General features: G+C 49.8%; 1 protein-coding gene and 1 pseudogene across 1 annotated transcript in view; both read right to left on the reverse strand.

Annotated features, from left to right (window-relative positions):
* SPATA13 (spermatogenesis associated 13) overlaps positions 1 to 23,452 on the reverse strand; it is a 300,617-nt gene that overhangs the window by 22,287 nt on the left and 254,878 nt on the right. Inside the window, exons 6-7 of the mRNA XM_039873049.1 lie at positions 1,590 to 1,726; positions 275 to 454 (exon numbers count right to left, since the gene is read on the reverse strand). Of these exons, the coding sequence (XP_039728983.1) occupies positions 275 to 454; positions 1,590 to 1,726 (317 nt within the window). The remainder of the gene's footprint in view (positions 1 to 274; positions 455 to 1,589; positions 1,727 to 23,452) is intronic.
* On the reverse strand, positions 19,821 to 19,939 carry LOC120610745 (uncharacterized; annotated as a pseudogene).

Genomic DNA, 23,452 nt, shown 5'->3' on the forward strand with positions numbered 1-23,452 from the left:
CTCCACGACCAGTCAGGGAGGCGGCCTGGCCCTCACCTGTCTCATGTGCCTGGCAGGGCACACCGTGCCAGCGGCCCAAACCCCAGTGGCAGTGCCGACAACTAGTTTACTTCACTTAAAAGTTTTCCTTCCACCCAATTGAATTTCTCTAAGTTTGCATAAAGTGATTACAAAGAACTGAATCTGTACAGAGTGAGTTTGGCCTGAAGCGGTTCTACCGCCCCCTCCCACCCCCGAGAGACCGTTGTGAAGAGGAGAAAGCGCCCTCACTCACTCTGACAAAGCTTGCGGGGAACCAGGCCTCCTTGTCCTCATTCCGGCCCCACCACCAGTCCTTGTTAGAGGCTTCCAGAACCTGGATGACATCTCCCGCCTTGAAGCCCAGCTCCTGGTCATCCATGGTCACATGGTCCCACAGGGCTTCCGCACAGACCACACTGCCATCGCCGATCAGCTGAAATGGAGACACGCGGCAAGCTTAGTGCCAAACCCCAGGGACAGCCAGTGAGGGGGATGCTGTGTGCTCGCCCCGGTGATACGCACAGCTTCTAGTTCTCGTCTGCGTTCACCAAAGGCTCTGGGTCAATATCTACTGTTTGAATGAAGAAAAACACCAGGCAAAAACATCAGAGACAAAAAAACCAGGTGAGCCTCTCTCACGCGCTCTTCAAGGAAACCCAAACCTACTTTTTAAATAGTGTATAAATAGCTCATTTATCTGTAGAGCAGTTATTTAACAAAATTGAATAGCTGGAGCATTCCCCCCCAGGATGGTTTCTGAGCAGCCACCTGGGCTGTCGCAGAGCCCGGCCTGGGAAGGGGGCGTGCACACTTAACTGCAAGAGCCTCACAGCTCCGTCCAGAACGTGGTATTCGCACTTTACTCGCGATTTGAATCAACTTTTTATATAACTTCACGGTTTACTGCAATTCAAGAGAACACAGAGCGATCTCTGGACGGTCGACAATGATGAAAGTAAAGCACAGACATGGCTCCCGGGGACTCCAGCAGGGGCAGCTGGCTGCACCCCAGCTCAGCTCCCGGGGACCCCACCATGTCCTTGAGCAGTGACGGGCGCTGTGACGGGGACCTGAACTCACTGAGACGTTCACCTCACACGCTCCGCTCAAGCATCCCAAAAGCTAGCGGTGCCTTCTAGAAAGATTTCCGTAAGAAGAGCTAAAAGACACAGAGTGGTAGAAAGAGCACCAGATTCGTCATGAGAAATACGTGCTCAACGCCAGCCCTGCCATTTGCTAGCAAGTACTTTGGCCTCTCAGCTTCGGCGTTTGTTAAAGTACGGGTAATAATCGTAACGTCTCCCTCGCAGACCTGCCGTGAGATCTGCACGAGGAAACGTAAGGGAGAGCATTTCAGAGACAGAAAGCGCCATCCGCACGCTGACGAAGGATGGACTTCATCACATGAGCTGTCCTTGAAAACGCCAGAAACGCAGTGTTTTCGTAGTCAAAGCTCTAGGTTTTAGGATACGTTTAGGAAGAAATAATCAGAGAGCAACGTCTGAAGGGATTCGGGACCCTGAAACCCGGGCGTGCGGCGTGCGTCACGGTGTGCGGAACCCCGGTACCTCGTTGATGGCCAGCTGCTCCCCGCCCGGCTGCAGGTATCGGGGGTTGCCCTGACAGAGGTCTTCATAGCTGTAGTCCTCCTCACTGCCGTTGTCGTCCACTAAGGCAGACGACTCTGTACCACCATCTGAAGAAACTGGGGGGGGAAAAAAAAGTGATGGATGGTTTAAGACACAGCTAACGAAGATTTTTAAATGACAACAGAAATGACCGCGGAGTGCGTACCCCTGCCTCCAAAGGAAAATAATCATTTTTATCTTACACGGAATAAGAAATCATTAGAAAATTTCTACTGCTCTATTTGTTAATCCGAAGGTAGCCGTTGAGGTTGAACAGGGCCGGGGTTCAGTGTCGCATGACGTAAGAGGGGGCCACGTCAGACAGCGCTGCCGACGTTAAGGCGCAGCATTGTCTTGTGAGTTAGGGCACCGAGTGAACGAGATGTGATTTAGCTGGAAATCCCTGCTCCAAAGTGGACGTCAAAAACATAAATGTAGATACTGTTTCTAAGCAACATGCTGACAAAGCTTGAGGAGAAAACGAAAAACATTCATTTCTAAAGAAGTGTTCTGCTTCTATTTTTTTTTTTACCTGCCAGGCAGTAGTACTACCCGAATCTAAAGGTCCTAGTGAGTATCGTTACGTGAACACGTGAAGTCGTTTTTACTAGTTTTCCCCTGTGAAAGGGGTGGGACAACGTCAGACCTGGGCGTCACACAGCACCTTTACCGAAAAAGAGAGAAAGCTCTTTCAAGGACGGGAGCAGCATTCTGAATTGGCCACCTTGGTATTCAGGTTTTCTTTCTCAGGATGGTGGGCTCACTCTCCCCAAGGCTCGTCTGTCACCGAGCAAAGGGAATTTTAAAGAGAAGCGGAACATCCCTTGTGAAGGAGAGGGAAAGGCTTGTGGAACCAGGTGCGGCCGGGTGTGAAGCCCGTGGGATGCGGAAAAGCGAGGTGGGAGCATACGGCAGGGGCTCCGGGAGCTGGAGGTGGCACTGGGGTTGCTCGTTCAGGGCTGGGGGAGGGGGCAACAGGTTTTGAATAGAGAGAGACCCCTGACGCTGAAGAAAGAGAACCGAGTTCAGAGCCAGAGGCCTGGCGGGAACCCCGGCCCCGCCCTTCCGGAGGGATGCGGCTCCACCCTCATCTCCGTGTGCCACGCTCTTCTGCTGTAAAGGGCATTTTCTTTCTTTTCGGAGAACTGAGGTCGTGTGTGCCAAGCTCCCAGCATCCCTGAGTCACGGCTGGGACTCAACAGAAGAGTTACTGCAGCGACAGCCATGAGCGTTGGGGGACCTGGGGGGAGGGCGTGGGGCGGCAGAGGCTGGAACCAGCTGGGGAGAAGGGGTCAGTTGGAGTGAGTGGTCCGTGCCGTGGGAAAGGAAACTCAGAGGGGATGCAGGCTGAGTCGATGTCTGGAGCAACAAAGACGATAAAGTCAACAATAAATCGAAAAAAACCCAAGTTACTGAGAGAATCAACGAGAAGGGAGGACGGAGCCGGTGACCTGGGGAGGGCGAAGGCGGGTCTGGGGCCACAGCGGGACGACGGCTCCTTCCGCCTTTGCTCCTCTCGAGGCCGGGAGACTCTGAACCCCTAAGAACTTACTCTTAGGGGCAGGTGTACTATTCGAAAGGGAAAAACTATGTGTTTTTAACGAGGTGTTTCCTATTCTTTACTGCGCACTAAGTCTTCAAAATCCAATGGGCATTCCACGTTCGCAGCCCACACGCCTGGACGAGCCACATTTTGGCGGTTCCAGACTCAGGCCGGCCCTGGCCCATGCCCCGAGCTCTGCACCCCAGGCCCCCACAGCCTTCTTCCCTCCCCATCACCTCACTCATGTAGGTGTTGCGGACAACTTTTTAAAAGAAACTCATTTTGTATAGAACCTAGAAATCTTGCACTAAAATGGTAAAAACTACTGAACAAGATTTGCAACAACGGAGGGTACAAAATACTGTGAACACAAGCTCTGTGATTGTATTTCATGCATCGGATTCCTAAGCTTGCCTTGCCGAGCAGACGGGACCACGACCCCGTGGAGAGCTGATGGCACACGGGGTGCGATGGCGGGAGGCCGAGGGCGAGCGTGGCTCCCCCAGCCGGTGCCCGCCCCTCCCACGTGCCGATCCTCCGAGCCGGAGCCTGGACAGCACCTCTTGGCGATGCCCAACGAGCCAGGTCTCTACAGAGGCCCATGCTTCACGCGTGCTTCCCCATGGCCCAGGACACCCTCTGCGCCTGGGCAACCCCCACCCCAGCCGCTGTCGCCCCCTCTTCAGAGCGGCTCCCCAGCCCTTCCTTTAGGCTTCCTCCCATGGCAGCACTTGCATGGGAGGCATGAGCCACCAGCCGCGCATCTGTGTCCCAGTCAGGCTAACAGGTGGTTTGCCCACCCTAGGGTGGTCTGGATATCTGGACAGTAACCCTAGGATGTGCTGACGACTGTGTGGCCGGCTGACGAGAGGTCCTGGCTCTGCCCAGCACCCTCCAGCACTTCACCACCCACTCCCTGTGCCCGTGCCCAGCCAACTCCAGAGAGACCCGTCCTGTGCCCAAGTGGCGAAAGCGAGAGGGAGCTGCCTTGGGGAAGGAGAGACCGCAGCGGAGGATGCTCCTGAGCCTGACCGCAGTCGATAAGCAGGGGAAAGGTCTCCAGACCCCTGGTCTGCCTCCTGACCCCCCAGCCTGCTTGCCGCTTCTCTAGGCACTGCAGGTGGTCCAGGTGAGGGGCGTGCAGGCAGGTGGGCGGCAGGGAGCCAGCGACGTGTGTGTGCGCATCCACCCCGGTCAAGGGTGAGACCCTCACAGGGGGCCTTCCCTCAGGACTGCAGAGCTGGCTGCGCTCCTGCTGCCCAGAGCTGGGGGGTTTGGGGTGGGTTTCAGGAAAGTTAGGCTGCCCTATGTGAGAAGGTCGGTCGCATGAGCCTGGAAAACGCATGGTGACTTCCTCCTCCATGCTGTGGTCATGGTGCTTGTGGGCAGAGAACACGAGGTCACCAGGTCTACTGCATGTCCCTGGTACGTGTATTTGGGTGGCATGGGGAGAAGGTCCTGAGGAAGCAAATATAAAAATGTTAAACTTGTATGAGTCTGCCTCCAACCACAGACAAGATGACACTAAAGCTGAGTGTGGAGGGTGGCTGCTCAACTGTGACCCCAACCTCGCCTGTTAATGGCTGAGAGGCTCCTTGTGGGGGGCCCAAGGTGGCAGCGGTCTCCCAACTTTGGCAAGCACTGGTCTGCACAGCCTGGGACCAAGGGCACTGCTCCCCGCATGGCTCAGGTGCACTTGGGCCAAAAGAAGTCGAGCTCAGAAAGACAGAGGCATCTGGGACCCCGACACACAGTGTCCCGAAAATGCCACCTTCTCCCGCAAAGACGCGAAGAGCAGTGTGCTCCCACGTCAGACTCCACTACTGTCGGATTGGGCCGTTGCTGTGATCATTGGTAAAGGAGACAGAGAAAAAAAGCCACAATTTACAAATATAACGAGAAAAGGACTCCATTGGAAAAAAAAAATGCTAAGCCTTTCTTTCCAGGAGGTACTGAAATAAAGGTCTTTGGAAATGGGCTACAGACTTCACACACTGAATGGTCTCTGAGTTGCTATCATAAACACTTAGAGAAAAGGCCCCGGCTGAGGCGGATCCTGATAAAAATTTCAATGGCAAGTGTTTCGACGTCGCCAGCGGGCATTCCCCGAGCCCTGCAGAAACAGGTGGTGACAAGGGCTCGGCCGGGCGGGGCAGGAGGTCTGGGTGGCAGGGACGCAGCCTGCAGGAGGGACAGGCCGGAGAACCCGGGGTGGACATACCTGGGCAAACGTCCTAGCTTTATGCACTTTTAGCTAAATGCCCTTGGAGCAAGTCCCGTACCCTCTCCCAACCTCAGTTTCCCATCTATAAAATGGGGGTGTGCTTACACGTTTTTATCTATTCAAAGGCTATTTTCCATCTGCCTCGTGTCCAACTCGTCAGCGAATCCGGACTCTCCCTTCAGAACGTGTCCAGAATCTGACCACATCTCACTGCTCTCCCACTGCTCGGGCCTCGGTCACCTCACGTAGGGTCACTCCTGCAGTACCTTACTGGTCTCCCAGAGGCTGTCCCTGTCCCCTTCCTACAGGGGTCATCAGAGCATCCAGAGTGACACTGCTAAACTATTCAGAAGTCAGATCGTTCACTCCAAACAATCCACAGGCGAGAAAGCCCAGGTCCTTGAACCAACCCTGCCCACCTGCCTTCAGCTCTGGCCCTGACGGAGCCGATTATACACCAGGCAGCCACCCCTTCAGGGTCCGCCTCTGCCGACACCTTCCCACAGCTCCAGAACTCTCCACAGGTCCTCCCGGATCGTCTCACTTAAAACTACAACTCTCCCCGCCACCCAGTCTCCTTTCCTGGTTTGTTTTTCTCCATAGCGTTCCCGGAGAAACGTGCTTACCGCCTGCCTTCACCAGCTCAAATGTAAGCTACGTAAAGACAGTGACTTTTGTCTGCTTTGTTCTTAATTGTGCTCCTACCTGGAGCGCTGCCGGGCACACACAGGTGTGCAGTGAGTTTTTACTGGACAGATGGATGAGTGGACACACGGCATACGGACTCAGAGGGCTTTGAGGTCAGGCTGATCTGGCTTCCAAATAATTGTGCTGCACAAATTCCTTTTAACAATTTTCTTAGTGTGAGTCCTTCATCAAGTTCCTTTCTTAGGTTTTTCACCTGTCGCATGCGGATAATAATACCCATCATCACAGAGATGTTTATAAATTCTCAACAAGTAATTGTTATTAGTTTGCTGAGTCTCAGATGAAATGATGATCTATGAAAGCACTCTGTAAACTGAAAACCTTAAAGAAACGCAGGACTATTTTGCTCGGTATGTCTGCATCACGCTGGACGGCCGCGTGAGTCGCTGGTCCTGCTCCTTTTGCGGACCCCTTCTTCCTCCTCTGGATCCCCATCCCCAGCCGGGTCTGCGATGATCTGATTAAGTTCTGTCCTCTCCTCTGCCCTCCGTGGCCTTAACTACTGTCCTGATTCTTCAGTCCCTCCAAGCTGAGGACAGCTTGTGTTCCGGCCCTGTAATCTACGTGCATCTCATGGAGCTGGACTTCTCAGTGCCTGGCGTTTGGCTGGGTGGGCTTTCGTCCCCACACACTGTGCTCATGAGTGTTCCCCTCCACCAAGGAGGGGGCGGTCTTTCCATTTTTGTGCCCCCAGCACCATGCATGGTACCTGACATGCAGAAGGCACTCAATAAACCTTCTTCAACTAAACTGCAAATTGCTGATGGGGAAACCAAGGTTCCAAGAAGTTTAACTATTTAACTGGACTGCAGTAGGGCTGCGTCCCAGGCAGGACGCACACATCATCTCCCCGTGTCCCCTTCAGCACCCATCCCAATCTCCAGCGGGAAAACCCTCTGGGGACTCTTCCCGCCACCTGTCTCCACAGCCCCCATCCCCCTCCAAGCCACCTTGAATGTTACTTCCAAGGTAAATTTACCTTTAAAAGAGCAGTTTCGTCATTTTCGCAAGAAACTACATAGTATTCATCTACTACATGATGACAAAAGTCTTCTGTAGTATTTCAAGGCCCTCTGTAATCTGACTCCACTCTAAACAAGCCTACCTCCCCGCTGGTGGACAAAGCCCGCAGTGGCCTCTGCTGGGCAGACCCCTTCACCACCACCCAAACCACGCCCGAGCCCGCCTGCGTGATCAGGCTCCGCCGCGGTTCATGGTCGCTCTTCAGGAGTGAATGTGGAATCACCAACTTCAATGTCTTCGAAGTCTTCAACTATAGACTAAAGTTAATAATGATGACTTTTTATTTAGGTAAATTTTGCATGATGTAGAGCTACTATAAATTCTCAAAAGGTACTTCAACAAAATTGGGGGAAATGAATATATTCTTGCAATACAAGAAAACATTTAACCTTCCTTTCTTCCTTCCTTCTTTCTTTACTAAAGAACACGACATTAAAATTATCCACCTTAACCATTTTTAAGTGTACAGTTCCGTAGTATTAAGCATATTCACACTGTTATGCAACAGCTCTCCAGAAGTTTTTCATCTTGCAAAACTGGAACTTTATACCTATTAGTCATTAATTTTCCCTCCTCCTTCCCCCGTTTCCTGGCAAACACCTTCCTCTTTTCTGTCTCTCTAAGTCTGACTACTTTAGTTACTTCACACCAATCGTACAATCTTTGTCCCTTTGGGACTGGCTTATTTCACTTAAGGTGCATCTGCCTTGTCACATATATCAGAGTTCCCTTCCTTTTTAAGGTGGACTATTTTATCGTATGTATGTGCCATGTTTTCTTATCCATGCATCTGTCGATGGGCATTTGGTTGCTTCCACCTCCTGGCTACTGTGAATGATGCAGCTATAAACATGGGTGTGTAGCTATTCCTTCGAGATCCTGGCTTGAATTCTCTCGGATACACACCGGAAATGGGACCGCTGGGTCTCACGGTAGCTCTATGGCCTTTCTGAGGAACTGCCACGCTGGCTCCCGCTGCGCCCGCACCCGTCTGTACCCTCACCCGCCACGTACTACATGGTTCCCGCCCCCCTGCATCCTCATCGTCTGTATTATTCCTTCTAGTGAGTAAATCGGCGTGGAAAAGCCATCTTAAAAAACCATCTTTTAAACGTGGAGCACAGACTACTGCAAGTTGAAATCACTTTTAAAACCCCTGACTCCTACACATAACAACAGGAGGGCAGATAAGCTGCAGTCAAGCCCAGTGAGGGAGACAGTCCTTTATCCTCCAAAAGCTCGCACGCGGATTGGTAGCACACACCTCTGGCTGGGGACAGCTCTGAGGCATTGCATCTCTTCCATCGGGTAAATATGTATACGCACTCTAATGGTAGAAAACGCATTTTTAACACTTTGGTTTCAGCGTCGCGGTTAGCGTCCTTCTGGAAAGGCTGCCGTCCTGGGTCTCTGGCACTGCACGTGGGCATCTTCTTCCCACGGCACACCTGTGCCACCGGCCCTGCCCCGCACACAGTCCTCGCCTGAGACTCAGCCCCTGAATTCTCCTCTCCCCACAAATCCGTTTACTTCCGGAATGAACTGATCGGCCCCCCAGGCCGAGGGGGCCCCCTCCCCCACTCACACTGCCAGCTCCGTCAGGGGGGTCAGACCCGGCTTTAGGGATGGCTGGAGACAGCTGCCCATCCAGAGAGGACAGGCCAGATTTTAAGTCAGTGGCCCTGCTGTGCAAACAATTAGAGACGATATACGTTTTCTTTAAAATGCCAACAAGAAACAGCTTCCACACTCCTTGGAAAAGAGACAGACATTGTCTTCTGCCTGAACTTAGATTTTACATTTGTGAAGGGACAAAACATGACGACTGATTATGAAGGTGAATTTTTATGACAGGACATACCAGATATCACCAGCGATAGAAAACTGATACCACGGCTGAGGACAAGGACTTCCCATGGAGAGGCAGGCCCGCAGGCCTTGTCCTGGCGGGAGTCCTCGGGACCCACGGCAGGTCTCTCTCCTGTTGGGTTGATTTTCGCACATTTTAAGAGCTTCTGATCGGGGTGACAGAATTCCCAAAGCACTGGCTGGACTGGCAGCCCAAGGACCGTGGTTTGGGCAGGTTAGAAAAGGCCCTGACCTCTCTGAGACGTTGTTTTCTGTTCAAAACTGAGAAAAGTGCCTGCTGTCTCACCTGTCTCAGACAGGGCTGTCAGATCAAAGGAAGGTGAGCACTGGCACCCTGGGCGTCGAGTCAGGCACCCGGAGGGAAGGCACTGCAGATGTCAGCAGAGTCGGCTTCCTTCTCGAAGGGCCTGGCCCCCGGCACTGACTACCCAATGCTCAGCCCTCTCCTCCCCTGCTGCGGCTCCTCGGGGGTGGGGCTCCCCCACCAAACCATGGGAGACCGCAGGGAAATTCCCACACTTAGAATAATCTGTTAAAAACATGTCTTTTAGAAAACCTCCAGCTGATCACTCAGACTTCCTCAAGTTTGAGATAAGCCACTCTCGCTTCCCATCTGAAAACCGGAAACAGCAAACACAGTTGTGGTCGGGGCCTGAGCAGCCTGCTCAGGGCGGAGGGCCCAGGGCCTGCTCACCCAGCCATGGAGATGCACAAGGAGGGAACGACCCAGTCACAGGGGGTGACCCTCAATGTCAAAACACGCGAGGCCACTCCCGGGGCCATCCCCCCCTCACTGGTTCTCAAGCATCTGGGGCTGATGGCACCCCACACTTAGAAAAGTAAAGGCTCCTGCCCTGCGCTGGACCACGGAGCCAGGTTCCCAGCGGGGTGGGGGCGGGGGGGAGGTTCCACTGAGAATGTATTTTCAGCAGCTCTCCAGGGATTCTGACGCTGGGCTCAGTGCAGGCACCATGAGACTTAGGGCAACGCTCCTTAAACCCACAGGCATAGACATGTCCCAGGATGTGTCATTTTGCTGCCTGTCCCTGGAGTAAGCAACCGTTGGAGGGTGACGGATTCTGACCTCGCTGGTGAAAACCTCTGCTTTGGCCATGTGAGTGCCATGGAGCATTCCCGGTATCAACGGACAGGACAAAGTCCTCTCGCCCGCGCTGGCCTCTCCCCCTGGAGCAGCTGTTCCGCCCAGCACAGCTCAGCGCCCCCACTCCCGGCAGCTTACTGTCACTTCTGGTGACGGGTTCCCTGACGTGTGGGCTCTCTTCCAGCGATTCCTTGACCCACTGTGCTCACAGTCTCTGTTTTCAATGTCCCAGAAGCATGTGAGGCTTACCTCTTCAAAAATACTTATCGCAATTACATTGTGATATTTTAGCTGTTTAATTACAATATTCTAGCTACCTGTTTATGTGTCTTAACTCCTGATATCCAACCCCGACTCCTGATCGCCTTCTCAGCCGTCAAAGGGTCTTTTGAACACAATTCTCTCCAGTGTGGAGCTTTACATCTGTGTCCACCGTGGGGTCGCTGTGGACTTCTGCTTCCCGGAGCAGTGACAGGAGAGAGTTACATTATGACGGAGCTTAATTTATACCAAACCTGAAAATGGATTTTGTTTCTACAAATGGTTTAATGAATTTTAAACTACTCGTGAATAATTATCCCTCTTTTCAAGTTATAGCCAAAACCTGCCCTAGAGTTGTATCATCTGTGTTCTTTATCATTAAAGTAAGAGTCTGCCTCTAAAACGCATGTTCGGGGCCCTGGAGAGCGAGGAGGGTCGGGCCAACAGCCCGGCAGGCAACGCCCCATCTCTCCTGCGCTCTCTGCTGGGAGCACCATGGCGCACGCGTCCTCGGCCGGCAGCTCAGCCTCCTCCTGTGCTGGAAGCTCACCCTGGCCCACCTCCTCTCAGACCTGGCATTTAGGTTTGGGTTTCCCCGTGTCCTGTGTCCTGCCTCGAGTCCTTTGCCTTAGCCCTGGGAGCCTGCTTCCTCCTGAGCAAGCTGCTTCTCCTCCTTGGGTTTCCGGCTCTGACAGTGGCTCCCCCTGTCCAGCCCAGCTGCCACCTGTGCATGTGTCTTGGGGCCCTTTCCTCACTAGACGGGGTCTCGTCACCCCTCCCAGCTCCTGACAGCTACCTGGCTCGCTGGCGGCACAAACCCTGAGCGAGAAAGAACCTGTCTGGTTTCGCCGAATCCCAGGAATAAATTTTTAGTGTGTTACCAGGCACTGCTGCTAAGTGCTTACTATAAATCATCTCAATCAAGCCCCAGAAGCATCCTGGAATAATTATTATCCATTTATAGAGAGGAAATTGTGGCTCAAAGAGGTTAAGTAACTACTCCCAAGCGGAACTCAAATCCAGGTCTGTCTGGCTCCATAGCGATCCCGCTGTACCTGCCTCTGCCTTGGTCCTGGCCTCACTTAGCTCACACCTGTAGCGCCTCAGCCTGCCTGCCCACCCTCCCAGGCCTAGTCCCTGCAGGGGCTTCCCACGGAGAGCCACTGGGCAATGCCTCAGGGCCCCACGGCCCCTCCCCGGCCCCCTAGGGCTTGTCAAATAAACCTCAGGGCCCCACGGCCCCTCCCCGGCCCCCTAGGGCTTGTCAAATAAAACAGAACCCACCATTTAGCAAGCTCTACATTTCATGCTGGCATAACTGCTAAAGTTGATTAAATACTGTATTTGCCGTCATTTCCATTTTTTAAACACATATACGCTAAGATTCCGAAACACACTGAACTGGTGAATGAATGTTCAGAGTAGGAAAGGAGGAGATTTCTACAGCTTCGCCTTCCAAGTCAGAGAGACACTGAGAGCGGCTTCCTTCCAGCCGGGCTCACCAAGGGACAGGACCACCTATGACAGCAGGGCTGGAGCACGGGAGCCCCACGAACTGGGGAGGGGCGGAGGGTGCAAAGCCTCGCACAGCAGATTCTAACGAGCTATGTGCTCCTTTAGCTAAATCGAGATCATTCCACGCAGAGCCAGAGGCTGGTCGGGCCTTCCCTGGGCCTGTGCATGACGGTGGGAAGAAGGACCGGGAACCAGGACCGGGAACCAGGGCTGGGAGTGCAGGAATGCTGGAGGGCGGAGCCGCGGGCCAGCAGCGACCAACACTGCCTGCCCGCCTGCCTCTGCCCTCCCACACGCTGGCTTCCCGCCCGGCTGAACAAACGCAGATCCAGCCCTCGGCTCAGCATGGAGGGCAGCCCGCAACCCTCCAGGGACACGGTAGCTGGGGACATCGCCCCCAGCTACTCCGGGACGCAGGTCTACATTCCCAGCACGGAAATCAGTGGGCAACTTTGTTCTCTTTTTCTAGTTTTTTGTTAGTGAAATGGAGTACACGCTGCTCTCGTTTTTCTAATCTGCCAGATACAGAAGCCATAACCACATCCCTCTCTGCTCTCAGCCAGCACCGAAAACCAACCAAAACAAGGAGGGTACACAGCCTACAAACTGTGCAGCCCCAGCCAGGCCCAGGACTGCCTTCAAGCTGTCAGCGACGATTCCCATTCATTTCAGTGTGAGTTACCAGCATTGATTCAGGGCAAAAACAGTGACAAGACTTTTTAAAGCATCCCATTGTATCCATTTGCAGCGGTCAGCTAAAATTCTTTCAGTGAAGTGTTTTTTTCTTAGCTTTAAGACTACATAGGTTACAATTTACAACTTTCTAGTGTGGGAGTACCACATTTCTTTCATATTTAAATAGAAACTAGTCTAAATGACACCACTCACAAAAATATTGAAAAAGAAGGGCAAGAAACCACGGAATAACTGAATAATGGGCAATATCACTTCTAAAAACAGTACACAGTATCTTCTAAAAATCAATTCACAGCTTTAAACCCTACACACCCCAAATTATAAAGGAACAGTTTCATATACTCCAACAATAAACTCTGGTATAAAGGAATTTCATGTAATAAAAGCAAAAACAAGTACAATAAAAACCAGATCCATAACTTGTGAAGCATAGTCCAGTTTTGATTATTTTCAAGTTCCCACTAACTGCTCTGCCATAAACAAAACCAATTTCTTAGCTTTACTATGTCTACACCTAAAACTACCCTTGGGACACCCACTGGCTGGGTGAGCTTACTCACCACTACACCACACCACACACACACACACACACACACACAAACATCTGACAAGCAGCAGCAAAGAGCGTAGCAACTCAGAGAGAAGAGTCAAATCGGCAACACAATAATCCGTTCTCTGCACACCTACCCATGTGAAGGCTTTCCAGACTCCAAAATCTTGCTATTTCCCCTCTGGCTACCATCGTTCTGTTTGAAAACCAGCCAGCTTCAGAGCGGGGCTGGGGAGTGACAGGGCATCCCGAGAATCACACAGGCTCTCACTACGGAAGCTGCAGAAATCGCTTATTCACTGCTTTGAGGCTGTGACCCTGCCGGCCGGAGCCTGCAGAGAGAGAGACGGCGCGTGGCGGAGGCTGGCGGCTCCAGACGTCTTGCTGCCAGGGAGGAAATCCTAAACTAAGGCCAAACCCACACACGCCAAACGCACACACACTCACGCGCGTGTCAGGTGCAGGCGAGCGCCCTCCAGCAAGGTGGCAGGAACGCGTGCGTTGCTTTTCTGCACGGTCCCAAAGCCTGTGGTAGACGTTTAGGGAGCTTCTGTAAAGGTATCTGTTTCCCGAGAGAAAAAGCAGAGAGGTTGCCAAGTTCAAAACCAGAGCGGGGATTTCACACTACGGCATGACAAAAATGCGAGGTATGGCACTGCATCATGTTAGCTGCGAACTTACGAAATCGCTTTAACGGAGGGATTCTGTTTAAAAAAATATACGTGTAAATGCGTGTGCCTTCTGTGTGAAAGCGATAGGTATATCTTTCACTATAAATAAAGTATACAGACTCTGTGATGAAGAAAAAAAAATTTTTTAAAGAAGTTCTCTCTCGACACACAGGTTATTTATTTCCTGCATGCTTTTCGGTATTTTCCAAGTTATCTACAAACGAGCAAGTCTTTTATGCTGTGAAGCAACAATTGTGAACAAACTGCGTTTCCTTCCATTTCTTAATGCAGGAAGATGGTGCCTTTTTAACTTATGAACAATGAGGTAATGTATGCGAAGTAGCGATTACATGATCACCCCTCCATAAATGTCAGTTAAAAAACGATAGTGCCCACTAGTCAATATGTGCGCGTCACAGTAACAGGCCAGGGAGCAGTCAGACCGCCCAGGTGCAAGATCCACTCGACCAGAACTACCTGAGAGAATCTCCCGTCTGCACAATGACCAACGACCTGCACAGGGTGACTGAGCACATACTACATATACTGCTCAGGACAACACCGGCACATGGTTAGGGATGAATAAATGTCACCAGTCAAGCTGCTGTTACTCTGAACATCCTGGGGCTCGTGACGGTGTGCTCCCGCCTCAGAATCCACAGCTCGAGCAAAGCTGCGTGATCAATTACTCACGAGACCCACGCTGCGTCGCAGGCTCTCGTGCCTAATTCTTAAACATCCGTGGCTATTTCTACTGACTCGGTGCATCCCACCCTTCGATCAGTCTACAGAAGGTTTCCTGGGGAACTCGGGGCTTCAATAACCGAAAACAAAGGCACATGCCTCTGTGTGTGTGTGCACACACACTCACACTCACACACACGCACACAGTCGCAAACCAGATCAGCCTCAAATCTTTCCTTTGCAAGTATTTTTAAAGATAACTTAAAAGAGTCAAATTTTAAAAATGGTTAACAGGTCATTTGTCAGGGGCATATATATTCTTAATAAAGGTGGTGCTTAATTAAATTACAAGCTCAAAAGACCCCTTGAAAACTGATTTCTGAGCAGACCACTCTCCACAAGGTAAAGTTCCCTATAAACCACGTGGAGTACTAGTTGCATAATATGGTCTGTGAAAAAGTTTGAAATCCACTGCATACTACATCCACCCCCTGGAAATCCAGAGGCTACATAAGTAATCACAGGCTCGAAAAAAGTCCAAATAACGACATCTCGGTAACCCCGTTTAAGATAGAATTTCCCATTCTTATTTGGCCATGAAACTCTTTTTATAATAATATAGACTGCTACCCCAAAGAAAGTGTCCTCGGGCCTTGCTCCACGGCCCAGCAGCGCTGGCACAGCTGGGGAGCTGCCGAGAAGTGAGGGTTCTCGGGCTCCGCCCGGATCCGTGGAGCCAGAACCTGCATTTTAACAAGATCTAGGCTGTTCAAGTGCACATTCAGGTTTGAGAAGTGTTCTAGGCAGTTCAAGAAACTCTTCACCCTGAGGCAACATCTGGAATGGTAGAGTGTTTTTCATCAAGTCAGAAACTAATGAAGATGGTGGAATGCACGGGTAGAGCAGGTTTTAGAATGAAGAGGTGAAATCTGACTATTTAGATATAAAGCAGCAGAAAGTGGGAATTCATTCTGATGGGCATCCCTTCTAATGAAGCTTAAATTCCAATACAAGGCATAGGAAATCCACAGTGTTTTCATCTTCTCTCGCTTCCTTCCTTCCTTCCTTCTTTCCTTCCTCCCTCCCTGCCCCGCTCTCTCTCTGCCGTTAAAATTGCAAGTTTTCAAAAAGAAAAATATTGCGTTGCCACATTTCCTTTGTATAATCTTAACGGTCTACTCGCTCACTTTCGCTTTTCGCCGGCAGCTGGTACACACAGGACAGCTTCTCTCTCCCAAGGACTTTTTCCAGAGATGGGGTTAGAGCACTACAGTATGATCCTTGGGATTTTAGGATCTTAAACCAAAGGCATTCACTAGATAAACACACTTTACTGCAGGCTCAAAATAAAATAAAAAGAAGGGGAAAAGTAAATAAACGAACAACGACTACATTGAAATGAGGCATCTTCTCCAAAGACATTGACCCAACAACCCCTTTAAGATATTTTTGGAAGAAGCAACAAAGGAGGTTTGGCTTTTAGCTTAAAATTTTTTTTTTTTAGTGATTAGAGCCTGTATTTACCAGACCAATAAGAAAACTGCAAAAACCTTAAGCACAGCTGAAAGACGTCTTAAAACGCCACACCCCACGACACGTGCTTTATTTTAACCTGTCCTCCTCCGACGAGATGTCGCCGCACCGCACGGTCCGGGCCAGGCAGTCACAGGCACTGACTGCTGGCAGCGCTGAAAGAACTAAGCAAAGGATCAGTCCCGCAGGAGAAGGGAGAAATCCAAATCGTATATCAACGTCAAAAATTTAGAAATCGGAGGGGATAAAAGTTGAAAACACATAGGGTAGTATGATTGTTTTTATTCCATAGATATAGAAATTAAAGTTATTTTCGGCGAAGTGGCCCCAAAGCCCACATGCACTTACAGATGCTCGTGTGGACGAGACGCCCCAGCACTGCCAGGGAAGCGTGAGTCACGGCACCTCACGCTCGGGCCAGCGGCCATCACTCACACTGAGCAGGTGGTCGTTAAGGTTCGTTTTAGCTCTGAATTTCCATCTTCCTATTCTAAGAGCAATACGGTATGGACCTTCTCCGTGCAGAAAGAGTGCCATCTCGGTTATCTGCTCATCAACCGAAGTTCCCCGGCTGCTGCTGCTTTGCCAAGCAGCAACATCTCTGCATGGCACCGAGACGTCCTTCACCTAGGAATCGCCTAGGGACTTCATGTCCCCCTAGGTCTGGGTACAACCTCACTACCAAGGGCACAAGATAACGGGGCCCAGAGGAGAGTAATGTTTCTTTGGCAAAGCGCTATTGTCAGTTTTAGAAAATGGCTCAGGGATGGCACCCCATCAGCTGAGAACCATGGAACCCCTTAACCCTGGCTGGACTGACTGAGCCCCAGCCCAAACTCCCAGGTGACTGACGACCACCCGTAATCAAGGGTTACAAAGCAAGCGTTCTGTGTACCCTCACGCACTGTCCCCCAACGCCGACATGGGGCTGGCCTGGAGGGTTCCTTAACAGGAAACGGCTGTGTGTGTTAGCTTTTATTCAGGCCAATACCTCCTTGTTCGTTAGCATAAATAATTGTGCATCCAGAACAAGCGTTTTTTACTAAATGGATTAAAGACAATCATTACTATTAATCTACAGGTCACAGTTACACTAGTTCCCAGAGACACTTAAATGCAATGTGACACCGCTTCTGTGTGCTGCCTGCTGGCCTAGCACCGGGGGCAGGTCTGTTTAGGTCTTACTGACATGTCACTCAGCATCCAGGCTCCCTACCACAGGAAGGGGGGGTCCCCATCGCCCAGAGCCCACAGGATGGAGCCCAGGTTGCAAGCACACGCCGGGTGAGAACCCTCAGTGTGCCCTTGTACCTTCAAAGCTACTGCTTCTCAGCCTGGGGTTACGTGAATGTGCACTCATAAAATGATGAAAAATTCATTCTCGATGGCTTAAAGAAGCCCGCCCATTGCCCACACCGTCCCCATGCCCCAATCGCTCCAAAAATGGCTCCAGAAAAGATGTGACCCTGAGCAGTGGCTAGAACTTTTAGACAAATTCGAAAGCGAATGTGAAATTGCCCTTTAAAAGACACGGCGCCGCCCGAGTCCCAGGCCTGCGGATTTCCCATCTCCCGCAGCTTGCGTGGCTCTGCCAGCCGCTGGGGCCCGTACGATTTATCTGTTTAGTTGTCTCTGGATCCTCAGGACCCTGAGCATGTTTCCATGTAATGAGAACAACGTGCGTACTGGAAGAATTTCACTTTTTTCTTTGTTTTAATAAAAGGCGATTATTAAGGCATAATCTTTTTAAAATTCAGATACAATTGATATATAACATCGTATTAGTTTCAGGAATGCATGGTCTTAAAAACTGCCAAACAGGTATACTTTCGTGCACAGAAATGAAAGAATTTTGTGTTTTGCAATGGAAAAGCACAGCACGTGGGCTGTACTGAGCAGCCTGGGAAGCAATCCGAGTTTTCGAGTCGGTTTGATCTGCTCGGAATGTCAGCCGCACTACCTGGGGCTTAAATCTTGCCTAGCTGAGTGGGGAAAAATTACTGAATATTTTTAAGCCTTGGATCCTTGTCTGTGAGATGAGTAAGATGTGCAGGTGCTTGGTTCTTTGCTAGATGTTTACATCTTTTGCTCTCCTTCCTCTGACTTTTAATACCCTTTCTTTTCCTTTTAAAATCCAATTTCTGAAGCTTAGTATCAGACACATATTTTGAAGGCTCTAGTAGTTTAGAAAGATTTGCACGGATACAAGTTTTAGAACTGAGAATGTTCTGTTAAAAGAAGTTTACCAGAAAAATGCTAAATACTATGTTTTTCTGAGATAAGGGCTAGAGAGAACACTACGTTCCTTTTAAAAAATCTTGATTCTAGGCATCGATAAGGCATGAAATGCCAGCAAAGAAAAGTGCTATTGGAGGTAATATAATCTCTGAGAAATGCAGGCACTATGGTTTCAGGCACTAATGTCCATATTTGCAATGCTCGTTTTTGTAATGTGGAGCCCTTTCATAATTTCTAAATTCCTCTGACTGTGGAATCCACACCATCTCACGGTCGGAAGAGAGTGATTTTAGTGCGTACAGTGTTAGCAGTCAGAAAAACGTTTTTACTTTTAAGTACTTGCCTAAAGACAAGTAAACTGTCTAGGGCCATGCCACCCTGAACGTGTCCGATCCCGTCTCATCTCGGAAGCTAAGCAGGGTCGGGCCTGGTTAGTGCCTGGATGGGATGGGAGACTACCCAGGAATACCAGGAGTTGTAGGCATTAAAAAAAAAAAAGCCACGTGAACTGAAATCACCTTGTTTCACAAATAAACACGGCCAAGGCCCAGGGTCCCTTGGTACTAGAATATAAAGGCGGGTGGGAAAGGGAGAAGAGAACTAGACCAGACATCCCATGACACCCACACCTGACAACCAAAGCTCTAGGTAAGTCACCAACCAGCTGCCCCAAGAACTCTGTTGCTGTCGCTCTCAGTAGGTGCTAAGCAAGTAAGATCATCCAAGCATAAGAGATCAGACCAAAGGTTTCATGATGTATGTAAAATACTGTCAAGGCATCACACACACAAACACCTAATCTGTGGCTGCTTTTCTTCTTTTCTCTCACTTCAACAAAAAAATTTAGTGGAGTCTCTAAATAATATTTTGGAAAATCCTTAGATAATGCCTGAAATTGTGGGTCAGGAGAATGAACAGAAAAAAATCTAGTAGTTTTTCTTCTCCTAATAACCTGAGTATATGCATTTTAACCTATATTTGGATAATGATGAAATTAACAGAAGACTGTTCCATGCACGCTCCTGGTGCTCTAGGGCTTTGCTCGTTAGGTGAAGTGACTTTCTAAGGGCAAACCACTGGGTAGAGCAGTTCAGTAAGTAACTCAGAACTCTGGCGGCAGACGTGGCCCACTGCTTGTCACTGCCCTTGTCCCCTGTGTAATTAACGCTTGCTTCCCTTTACTCTCTGTACTACTGGCAGCTAACATCTACTGCACGCTTACTGTGCGCCGGGTCGCTTCACACCCCGTGGGGTAGGTGACATCACCACCTCCCACTACGGAAGGGGACACTAAGCCTTTGAGGTTAGGTAACTTGCCCAAGGTCACAGAGCTAGTCGGTAGAGAACTGGGATTCGACTTTATTTTTTGACCCAAAGGTCTGTTAATAAGGAAATTAGCTTTTATGACAATAATTAGAACAATACCAGAAGAACCATAGGAGTCTCCTTCCTTTTGTAATTCAGTATGTCTAGCTAACAAGCATTCTTAATGCGTTATTCTACTGATCATACTAAGAAAAAACAGAAATGTGTTCTGATCCTTTTTTTTTTTTATGCCTACAGCACCTGGTCTTCCTAAGTGGTCTCCCATCCAAGTACTAACCAGGCCTGACCCGGCTTAGCTTCCGAGATCAGACGGGATCGGGTGCGTTCAGGGTGGCATGGCCGTTTTTAACTGAACTATTAGTGAGTAAATTTGTTGGTTCAACAACAAAAAATACTAAAGCAAAGGAGAAAGGCCTACTTCTTCGTTTTCACCGAATAAAAAATACATCTCAAGCATTTTAATGAATTATTAACTTTGGTACAAGATTTTTCCAAAGGCACATGCTTTAGTAATTTCTTATAATTTATTTAATTTTTTAAAAATCAAAGTTGAAATGGCATAAACACTTATGATTAAATTCCTCCCACTTCCTGAGTGTTGGATCTTAACTCTATCAAGGAATAGAACTTTCTGATGTACACTTAACGTCACTATTTCTTTCTAAAATATTTAGTAAAAATAAACATTAACGATCATGTTGAGGTGTCAGATACAGTAAAATAAAGCCAAAATAATTTTTAATACGGCAGCAAAACCTATCGTTTTTAATTAGTGCTAATATTTATGGGAAATTTTCATCTCTAAAATCAGAAAACCAACACAGATAAACAAAATACCTCTATTCTAAAACTTAACATCTTGGCTTCCCCCGCGACCTTGTAGCAAACCTCCCACTGCATTCTGGCTCTGCCTTCCTGGTGAGCTGAACCTGCTTTGGTCAAAGTCAACACACACATCCTGGCTGCTAAATCCAATGGATAATTTTCAGTCAGTATCTAACTTAACTCAGGTCTCATGTGACATCGTCAATCATTCCCTCCCTGAAGCCTGTGGCTTCCTCTGACATCTGTGATGCCACATCCCTGTCTGGCTATTGCTTTTCTATCTCTTATGGATTTCTTTCCCTTTATTGGTCCCCCAATATTGATTCTCTTTTCATTTTTCAAACACACACACACACACACACACACCTGGATGATAACATTCCTTCCTATAGCTTTAAGAATAACCATCATTTGCTGACGACTCTCAAATATTTACCTCTAGCCTGGGTCTCCCTCCTCAAGTGTGACCCTTATGATCAAGGGTGTGGTGATGCCACTTCACCTAGCTTTCCCACCTGTCCCTCCAACTCAACATGCTTTGAGCAAGACTGAGTCCACCTATCGTGTGTTCTTCTCCTATGCTCCTCAAGACCCAGACATCCAGGTGTCAGCACCCAAAACATCCAGACAATTGGCTAGACCTCTAAGGTTTCACTTCACCAATTCTACTACCATGTTCCTAGTTCAGGGTTCTCTGTACTTGACTAAGCAAAAACCTCCTTCTGTCTCCAGGTAGAGCCTCACTAGCCAGTGCTCTCTCTAAAATGAAGATCTGATCTTCTCACTCCACTTACAGCCCTTCTGTGGCTCCTGTTTACCTCCAGGATAAAGTCCCCCTACTGGGAGGCCCTGAATGGGAGGCTCCTTCTTACTCCTGTAGTCTGACCTCTAGTCTAGACCTGCTTCTCAACCCTTTAATGCTTCCCCTCACCTTCATCCCGCCTCAGCCACACAGACCTATGCAGAGGTCCTCCCATGGGTGCAATCAGTCTGCCTAGAAGTCCTGAGTCAGGAAGAATGATACACGTACTTGTGTCCTAAACATCTGAACTGAAAACATGTAAAGGTGTGATTAATTTCTCTTTGTTAAGTAGGACCAGAGGTCTTCGTATACGGTCATCTAACTGGAATTCTGCATTCCTTCTTATACGGGCCACACCCAGAATGTGTCAACTTTGGCTTCTAGTTCTCGTCTCTTTAAAGTATGGTAATAACCCAAGATACCTGCGAAGCATTCTGAGTACAGATTCATTGACTTTTCCATTTTTCACAGCTCTCAATTCTCGTCTAATTTGACAGAAAATAAATTTTTTTAGCAATTCGCCTTTATTGAATCTCTCCAAAGTATTCAATTTAGTTTTCATAGACACAAGTTTCTTTTCGGTCCCATATTTACATTGCATTCATTTATATAGCTAAATAAGATCCATAATTATAATAAACACAACAGCCATAAACAGGTTCGGGGTCTCGCCCTTTCCCTTGGCTTCTGATAAAGACACAGCTCAACTGATTAAGACCAGCAGCCTGCTGGAGCAAGTGCTGGGCCTGCCGTGGCCTCAGTCTGCACCTGGAGGACATCTGTCATTTGATACACCTGCGGATGGGCTGAGACAGTTTCTGGGGGGCTACCCTACCCTCTGCTCCTCAGGTGTTCACTCTCTGTGGCTTCCACCCTTTGCATATGCTGTTCCCTCGCCTGGAATACACGGTACAACAAACTAAATCTAACCCAACGATCCTCAAGTTTCAACTCTGAGGTCATTTCCCTCAGGAAGTCTCAGGACTCCCCAGATTTGATTTGCACGCTCTCTGCTTATGCCTCACTCTGTACTGTACTGTCACAGTGGCTTTATGTGTCCGTACACCGTACTGAAGGTTCACTGTGCCTTATAACGGGACACATGGATATATTATACACAATATGTTTTAGTTAAATGGATCCATTCAAATGAGGTGTCTCGTAAGCCAAGAGCATATTAAAAGCCCACCTCAGAAAGGTTTCAGAGCGCTTTGGATGTCTCCTGAAAAACCACAGTTTAAGGCCTCACGTCCTGTATCATTTCCCAGTAATAAGCATATCGACTTCATATTAACGTCAAATAAACTTGCTTTTACAACCAATGCTAGTTCCTTAATGAGGAAGAGCTAATAAATACATACACAAGGACATCTTTTCCATTTCTGAGCAAATACATTTCAGTATGTAATCAAATTGAAGAAACAGGAGCTGCATGAAAAGAATGTCACTCACACGACAACCCTAATTGTACTTTGAAACTACTGGGCTTTACAGGCAGCGTCGGGGACACTTTTGTCCCCTCTTTAGACAAGCCAACCTTAAATCTGCACAGGGAACATTTACCAGACGAAAGCAAGTCAGGTCTGCAGGCCATCATGGGGGTGGCTCCGCCACGCCAGGAGAGCGGCCGTTGCGGGGGCGTTGCGGGGACAGCGCCACGTGGGCGGAGGTCACCTCCCTGAGGCCCGGTCCGGCTCCTGGGATGGGCCCCGCCGGGCGCAGGGGGCGGCTGAGCTGGCCTGGGTTTAAGAAGGGCCCTCTTAAGGTCCCCCACGAGGCTGCCGCACCCCGCGTTTCCCGTGCCCCCACGGGCTCGCCCCCCGGGCCACTCAGCGCGGAGGGGGTCACAGATGCGACGGGCCCCGCTTTACGACACTGGGCAGCAGCCGGGCCGACGGGCAGCGTGCGGATGCCATCCGGGCGGGGGCCGCGCCCAGCCGCGAGCGCGCGCTCTCCCGCTGGCCTCTCCCGCTGGCCGCCGGGCCGGACGGCGTGGCCGCGGATGGCCCGCAGCTCCCGCAGCGCCCGCAGCGCCCGCAGCGCCCGCAGCGCCCGCAGCGCCAGGCCGGGACGCAGGTGTTTTCGGCGGCAGCCGCTCGCCACCGCCTTTCATAGAGTAAACGCTTCTCTGGATTTGTTCTTGTGGCACAAGGAAAATTGCATAGTGTTGGCTTTTTTATCGCTACGTAATTTATTTTGGAAATTCCTAAGGCATCGCAGTCCCCACGCCCCT

The sequence above is a fragment of the Pteropus medius genome, unplaced genomic scaffold (assembly GCF_902729225.1).
Source record: "Pteropus medius unplaced genomic scaffold, Ma_sr-lr_union100, whole genome shotgun sequence".
In the NCBI taxonomy this organism is placed as follows: domain Eukaryota; kingdom Metazoa; phylum Chordata; class Mammalia; order Chiroptera; family Pteropodidae; genus Pteropus; species Pteropus medius.